Here is an 8,611-nt window from a genome sequence, read left to right as displayed (position 1 = left end):
TGTTTCCTTTACTTTTGTTCCAACAGAAATCCGTTTATGCGTGTGGTTGGTACATTTTTCAGTGACAAAAACTATCCTATATTATTTTCCTGGACTCAAACTACTTTGATATTAAAATATCTTACAAACATTAAAGGCCAGCAACACACCTGCAACTCTTTTGGTGTTGCGAGTGTCTTTGGGCGGTGGATGACGGTAGTTGCTTTCCATCAAGTGACCCGTTTGCTCGTTTGTCCTCTAATTTTATGAAACAAAAAAAACGTTTGAGCCTGGGCAGGTAACTGGCAATTAATATAGTTACCTACTTTTACATTTTTATTGCTTGTGGTGATGTAACGTTAGCAGGACTAGTTTTGTGTTACATAAGCGGAGCAGTGATGATAGCGATAAGCGGAGCGGCGAGCGGTCTGCTTCGGCACACAAACTTCATCAGATTGCGCAGCAGCGTGGCTAATAGCGGGACAGAAAACACCAGACAAAGGCGATTCCATCAAACAAACACGACAAACTTAATAACAAAGTTTGATTAAGTCTTTGTTATATCATGGCGTTTCTGTCGTTTGTTGTATTTGAAAAAAAAGACATTATATTCAATTAAGGGTTAACATAAGTAACGCTTTTTTTAAGATAACATAATTTACTCACAAAATTGTAGTCCTAAAATCATTGAATATATGAGTGATTGAAGGCTAACTAAAATTTTATTATATGTTTTAGTTAATTTAAATTACACTGACAGTCCAGTTTCTAGATTTATTAAAGCATGACATATTTTAAATGAAAAATATAATACTTTTAATGCTTCGCTACATATCTACTCCTAAACTCTTAAAAATCCGTCTTACATCGTAAATCGTAGATCTCTACGTATTCCGTAGCGCTTGTAGACGTACTACGCCGTAGACGTGCTACGCCGTAGCAGATCTACGCCGTAGCACGTCTACGCGGCTACGAAATCTAATGTTACTTTAATGCCGCAATAATTTCTAAATATTCTTTATGCAGGACATAATATTGTATAGAATGAAGTTTCATAGTGATGTTTGAGAAAAAATTCGAGGAGTTTTTTTAGAATAATGATAAGGATTTTTTTTAAGTTTCTTTTATGGATATAGTACTATTATTATAAATTATACATAATATTACTGTGTATCAACAAATAATATTACAACTAATATTAATTTGTTAACATAATATAAAGCACGGTCTGGATGCAATGTAACATGCTGTACATAATATTATACTTACATTTAAAAAGGATTACGGATATCGTCAACAAGGACAGAACTCTACAAATAAATGAAAAAAAAAATCTCAAAATGTAACAAAAATCTCATTCATCCAGTCCTGAATAGAATTCGCATCGCGTTTTATTTAACAAATGTAACGTAATGTTTTAATAACGTCGTCTCGTTTTAATTCAGGAAATCCATTTGTATGATAAGCGCGGCAACGCTCCGGGCCCAGTGAAACAGATGGTTAATCGATGATTAACGAACGGTTAACTTTGAGATGGGATCTAATTAGAGACGAAGGTTAGATCAGTCCAATATAATTATGGGTCAACTGCACAATACACACAGGTAGCTATCACAAAAATGCCAATTAATACAAATAAAAATTTTACTATCATATTGGGGTCAATTTCAAAAGCAAAAAAATACACAAAAGTCACAATACGAGATCAGTTTCAAATTGACACACATTTATCAATGAGAGAAACAGAGATATGAGCGTAATGTGAGGCTTTGTTCGCCTTTGTGTCGTTGTTTTATTGTTATTGTTGTGTTGTTGTTGGGTCAGCGCTCACCTGCAGCTGAATAATATAAAATATCGCTGCGTCGCCATTTTCGGCCTTGAGAGATGTGGATATTTGAATACTTCAAGTTTGCAAAGCGAAATTTTAAACTCGCATAACATGTAAAAGCTTTGAGAAAATATTGGAAGAAATAAGCTTTATGTAATAAAATATTATTAGGTTTAACCAGCACGTTAATATATTACCTATTATATTTTTCTAAGCCATTGAACTACTTATGTTATTAGTTATTACATTTTATTAAAAATTCGTTAATTGTAGTTTAAAAGAGACGGAGTCGATATTGATAAAAATTCCGCCAAAATCTTTAGTAAATTAAAATTAATCAAGTAATCTTTTTATCGGTTACTAAATTCATCTATAACTTATCTCGATTGACTTCAGATTAAAGTTGACAGTGTCACCGGTCCTCTCGAGATGTCTGGATGAATTTTAATGCGCCGCCTACGCGCTAATGGGCGGGCAGAGCCGAGGGCGGGGGCGCGCGGGGGCGGGCAGGAAGGCTAGTGTTAATACACTTACTGCACAAGACGCGAATGTACTTAGCTCGTTTGCAGATTTTTCTGTATATTTAATGCAAAGACAGCTGCTTCTTTCTGCACGCTTATTGCTATGATTTAAAATGTACTGGCGAACAGATTGTTCCGGTCGGATTGATCGCACTAGTGAATGTACAAAACTTGTCCGACCATCTTATAAGTGTCCAAATTAAATGTTATTTCTAATTTACATTTCTATTTATCATTACATACCAAGTATTCTAAACATGTTTCCCGATGAAGATACTAGCAATGAGTATTCTCTCTTATCTAATCTATCTATCTTTATCTGGAATTTGTTCCTAGTATATTATTCAATATTCATTCATACCTAGTATAGCACGTGTAACAATCATTTAACGCCGCTTTACCATATTATGTAAACCGCGTCACAAAACCATCAGAATTATGTTACCTCTACCTTTTAATAGTAATCCTCATGTCGAAGAAATAAGGGTGCTATAAAGGTAAAATAAATTTGAATATATTGTCTGGCAATACTCGCAATAATGGCGGGTGATGACGTATTAAATAACCGACACAACACCCGCGAGAGCCCGCATTTGCTTACAAACTATTATAATAATTACTGGTTACAGTAACACATGACTCTAAAATACCACATACAGATATATCCCCTATGCCAATCTAACAATGATTATAATCCTGTGAATAATTTACGTGTTTAAACAGCTGTGTACACTGTACGTTTGTTTGGCAAATGTTACTATGTATATGTGATAAATATATGACAAGAAGTGTATATGCTGTAATAACATTATTAGTTCTATAGATTTAATCACTGTAAGATGGCTTTGGCCGACTATATTAACAATTACAGTAGTAATAATAATATCTAGGTAGGTTATAATTTAAATTTCTTTGAAAAAATTGATACCAACCATTGTTTATGATAGAAAGTAGCCTATTATCTTCTTTATAGTCATCTCTATGTTTTTACTAAATCAAATCAAAGTTGGTCCTTCAAACTTCAAATCCTATTAGATTCATAATCTCTTTACTATAGAAAAAGATTACAAAGTCACATTCAATATTATGTGGAAAGTGAGAATGATAGATGTTTGTTAGTAATGCAAAATTACTGAACATATTTCGATATAATTTGGTTAGGCAGTAATCAAAGCTTTGGGGACGTATAATACGTGGCAATAGTAACAACAGAATTATTCAGAACGTAGATACTATACCTCTATTATTATGTATTATTCGATGTTTAGTTCTAGGTATAACAGATTATCCTACGATAGAATATTAACGAGTAGAATTAATTATGGTTATGTTCTAGCTATTTATGTAAATATGTAATAATATATTATAATCATTATCTATCTATTTTTCCACCCAACGGTGTCCTGTCGCGTTTGAAAATATATAAGAGTGGGTTGCACCAGAGGCGTGGTTAAAGTTAAAGTTATAGTCAAAGTTATGGTTGTAGTTAAGGATAACTTTAACTTTAACCTTAACTTTGACCACAGAATTTGACAGATGACAGCAGCTGGTCCAACAAGGCTTGAAATGAACGTGGGCGGGGACGCTGCTGGTAAAGGAGAACTGTCAAAAATGGCGTTTTTGTATGATGACAGCGTTAGTTCCTTTTTTCGCCACGTTCATTCAAAGACTTGTCGAGCTCAAGGTTATGGTTAAATTAATATTATGGCGTCCATTTTTGACTTTAACCAAAGATTTGACATTTTGCATTGTAGTTAAAGTTATAGTTAAGTAAGTTGGTGCAACCCACTCTAAGTGGCTTTTTTTTTAAATTATGAGTTACTTTATAAGCCTTCGAATAGTCAAATCGGTGGAGCTCTTAGCTTCTTCTCAATTTCTAGCAAGAAAAATTGCGAAACATTTTTTTTATTGCGTATATTAATTTAAATTTTAATACTGAACACAAAAGGTCAAACTCATTACCAAAAAATATACGAATTGTATAAAATTTCTTAACAAACTATTATTTTAATTCTTTACATCTTAATGTTATGGAAACTTTATTTATTACCATCCCAATATTTTTCTAACCATAATTTTATACAACAGAGGCTTAACAAAGACGCCTCTGATACACAGTAAATAAATGTGACATTCTTACACTTGGTGGAGTGACGTTGCATGAAATTCTTAAAAAATTCACCAAATTTCGGGGAAATCCGGGAAAAATTGTGGAAAATACGGACACCTGACGTAAATCAACCGGAAAACGCTTTGTACAGCCATTAGCGTCTTGTCACCACCGTGTTTATTTTATGGACGACTTCACACAGTCTAAATAGAACCTTAAGCATGAGGAGTAGAGTTTATTTTAGAGAGGGCGTAGAGACACTATTTCTAGCACATTTAGGAAGGAAATACTTGCATATATCATAATATTTGATCCGCAGCCCTCGGCTATAAAATGCGGTATTTTTATTGTGTTATACTTATTCAATTTGAATGTCTTTATTTAATTTTATAGTAGCTTACAAAGAGCTACTATAAATTCAAGCCTATAAATAATACGGGATATCAAAAACTCCTTAACTCAATCAAAATAACTTCAGTACTTTTTCCGTGAAATAAATACTTATTTTTACCATAATCACTTATTTTCACCCTTTTAGTAGTAAATTATACACAGGCTTTCGAAAAACGCCAAGTTTATTCGGTAGTCAGTTAAAAGTTTTGGGTTTAGTAATATATATGTGTGTATATTTTGTATACAGTCGGAATTGTGAAAGGTTGGAATTTTCCCCAAATATTTATCACTAAACAATATGTGACACAGATACAAACCCTACGTCTATTGTACGACTGCTCAACTAATGTATCTATCCGCGTGATAAATTAATTCGCGACAAAAGATCTGACAGCCACACACAGATCACTTACACACAACCCGCGAACATTAATAACATTATGTTTGTGTCACAAGCAAGAACATTGATAATATTTATAAAAACATGAGTCAAAAAAAATCTTACTTAAAGAATTAGGGAAAAAAATATTTTGCTTTTTAGCATAAAAATCTCTACTAACTAAACTCGCTCAGCACTTAGGCGAGTTTAACACTTATGCGACATGATAACTGATACTAAATTGTTTGATATTACGCTAACGTATACATGCGTCCGATTTGGGCGGTTTGGTTTAAGGAAAATCCACTAAATCTATGTTATTTATGTGATAAAAATGTACCGAACCGAACTATACAGTACACGGTAATAATATATACTTCTCGTAGCTAGTCTATAATATAATAATAATTATAATAGTATAGCTGAACAGGTCAGCTGACCAGCGCGGCCTTGCCCGTAGGAACATTAACATAATCTAAAACAATGTGAAGAATATTCATATTATAAACCTTGCTCTTATATAAATTCTTGTTCATGTATAAAAAATCGCATCAAAATCTGTTATGTTGTTTCAAAGATCTAAGCATATAATATAGAAACATGCAGAAATCGACTTTGTTTGACTACTTAGCTATAGTATAACCATTAACCGTGCTGTACCTCTAAATTGAGTAACAAAATAATCCAAACTAATACTACCCATGAGTTTGATTGACGTGGACGTCTAATTGTGGAATCTGATACTTCGGCGAAACCCCGCTACGGTTACGTCTTACGTAAATTAAGTTTTGGGTTAGGTCAGAAGGGTTAGTTTTCATATAAACGGTTATCTTAGATAATATGAGTATAATACGGTCAAATTAACTTGACGCATCGCTGCCCGCTCGATAATCACGTCATCAAACCATGCGTCAAGTTAATGTGACCGTGTTATAGAAGTTATGCCACGGTCTTATAGAAAACGAGAGTAAATTAATATGGTTGTTTTAAAAAACAGTAGGTAAGAATAACTGGTTTGATTTATTTTGGTAACTAAATGTGAAAGTATGTTCGTACTTCTTCTATCTAGCTATCTCCTCTTTACATATTTTAAGCCATTTTTTTAACCTTGTTGGGAAATGAACATAGGATAGTGTATATCCTGGAAAATATGCAATTCCCGCGCAATAAACAAATTTCAGCGCAATGTCTATAAAGGAAAAACAAGTCCGTCTATATAAATACCGTAACCCTTCACAGCTCGTAGTTAGCCATAAAAACGCATTCGGCCAGTTTCCGGTGATGTATATTCGACTGGGGGTCCCTCAGACCCCGTCGCAGGTGCGTGGGGTTATTTATCACCTAACCCTTCTCCGTCACACGTGTAATTACGTGTCGGGGTCTTTACGACCCGGCGGTACAGCGAAAAGTGTATGTATACTTATAAAGGAAATAATATTTCCTTATTTAAAATTGGCGCCCATTCATAGTGGCAAAAATTAATTGTGCCACAATTTGACAAACATCAAGAGGAGAAGCCGAAGGAGTTTTATCTGTGACAACTGACAAGCATTACCGAGCAAGTTTTCATATTTTTCAAGAGTTTTCATATTTTAAGATTAATAGTAAAAAATAGTTTAGAATAAACTTTAATTGTCGTTTTTCTTATTTCAGGTATGGTCAAATTATGTTATGTTATAGAATTATAGTATTATGTTGTAGTATAATAGAGAATAATAATAAAACTTCTTATTTCAGAACAACACAACGTTTATTCTAATTTCAAAAACAAATTGTAATAAAAACGTATTACAAAACGACAATTTGTTTATAAAAAACAATGGAAAAACTTCAATTCGAATTTACTTTGTTGCCTAGTAGTGATGGAAAATCTAATATTTTATGTATAACCTCAATTGGCACACCGGACAGCAAAGTATATGCTATACCAGAAGAATTACAAGGAGTTAGTCATCATAAGACCTTATGTTCTACTACATCCTTTACTAAAGTAAAAAATAGCTTAAAGAAACGATACCAAAAAAGAAGAATATGGATAACCTTGTCAAAAGAACTGTCCGAAACTTATCTAGATGCAGATAATAATATTCAATTTAATGACCAGTATTTGGAGGAAATAAGTATAGAGAAATCCCTTACTGGTAATACATTGCCAACGGAAACAGAAAGATTAGAAAAAATATTTGTGAGGTTCCTGGAAAATACTCAAACTAGCAGCAATAAGCAACAGAATTTGAAAAATATAGCAGAAAAATTTGTGATAGAAAAATTTACAACAAGAAATCCAAATGCAAGTCAATGGATTGAGATGTTTGAGAAAGAGTGCATTCGATGTGATGTCACAACCGATGAAAGTAAAATTGAAGTACTCCGATTATTTTTGGACAAAAGTTGTTTAGACTGGTACAATTCAATGATTATAAAATTATCAATGAATTCAGATTGGTCGCAATGGAAAGATAAGTTTTGTCATTCATTTATCAATAAAGGTTGGAATCCAGTGATATATGCATTATCTTTTAAATATAAAGAGGGTTTACTAGTGGATTATGCAATGAGAAAGGAGAAACTATTATTGGAGATGAGAAAATCAATAGATACAGATACTTTAATTGATATCATTGCGGCTGGTTTACCAGAATTCATATTAAACAAGATTGACAGGGAATCCTTAAAAGACACAGTAGATTTATTTAACGAACTCGGTAAATATGAACACCTGATGAACAGAAGAAGTAGGATAACTCCAAGGAAATATGAAAACCAGAAGTATGTGAGTAAAAATGAAGAGAAAAGTCCATGTAAAATATGTGACAAGTTAAATAAAGGTACCCGTTACCATCCGGAAGCTACTTGCTGGTGTCGGTCAAATGAAAATGGACAAGTTAAAAAAAGGGACTATAAACATGTTAACAACTCTGTGATTGAAGCTGAATTGATAACTGACCAAAAAAACGAGTTGTAACACCATTAATATACGTCAAGCTACAATTGGATGATAAACTTGAACTATATGGAGTGTATGACTCTGGTTCAAATGTTTCATTAATAAATTCAAGATTCCTTAAATTAAAAGGAAAAGGTATTGGCAAGAATGAAACAAATTTAAAAACAATTAGTGGTGTTACGGAAACAAGTGGCTTGGTGAAATTGAAAATTAAAATGTTTGCATTAGAAAAAAATGTTGATATTTATGTTATGGATGAGGAAAAAATGCATCATGATTTCTTAATTGGATTGGACCTGATAAAAGAGTATAAACTGATTCAAAATGAAAATTTAACAGTTTCACAAAATCTGAACATCCATAAATCTATACCTACATGTGAAAGATCCCAGAAAATAACAACAAATGATAAGAGACAAATACAGAACATGATTAATTTTAATGAACATATTAT

General features: G+C 32.8%; 1 protein-coding gene across 1 annotated transcript; it reads left to right on the top strand.

Annotated features, from left to right (window-relative positions):
* The first annotated feature begins 6,645 nt into the window (after positions 1-6,645).
* On the top strand, positions 6,646-8,175 carry LOC121735693. Its single transcript, XM_042126595.1, has 2 exons — positions 6,646-6,863; positions 6,948-8,175. The coding sequence occupies exon 2, from the start codon at positions 7,030-7,032 to the stop codon at positions 8,173-8,175; it is 1,146 nt and encodes a 381-aa protein (XP_041982529.1). The 5' UTR covers positions 6,646-6,863; positions 6,948-7,029.
* The last annotated feature ends 436 nt before the right edge of the window (positions 8,176-8,611 follow it).

Source organism: Aricia agestis, chromosome 17, assembly GCF_905147365.1.
Source record: "Aricia agestis chromosome 17, ilAriAges1.1, whole genome shotgun sequence".
Lineage (NCBI taxonomy): Eukaryota > Metazoa > Arthropoda > Insecta > Lepidoptera > Lycaenidae > Aricia > Aricia agestis.
The sequence above is the reverse complement of the archived record's forward strand: the minus strand, read 5'-3'. Positions and strand labels throughout refer to the sequence as shown.

Excerpts from the sequence above, each read along its gene's own strand:
- LOC121735693 (XM_042126595.1), top strand. The coding sequence starts at position 7,030 with ATGGAAAAACTTCAATTCGAATTTACTTTGTTGCCTAGTAGTGATGGA.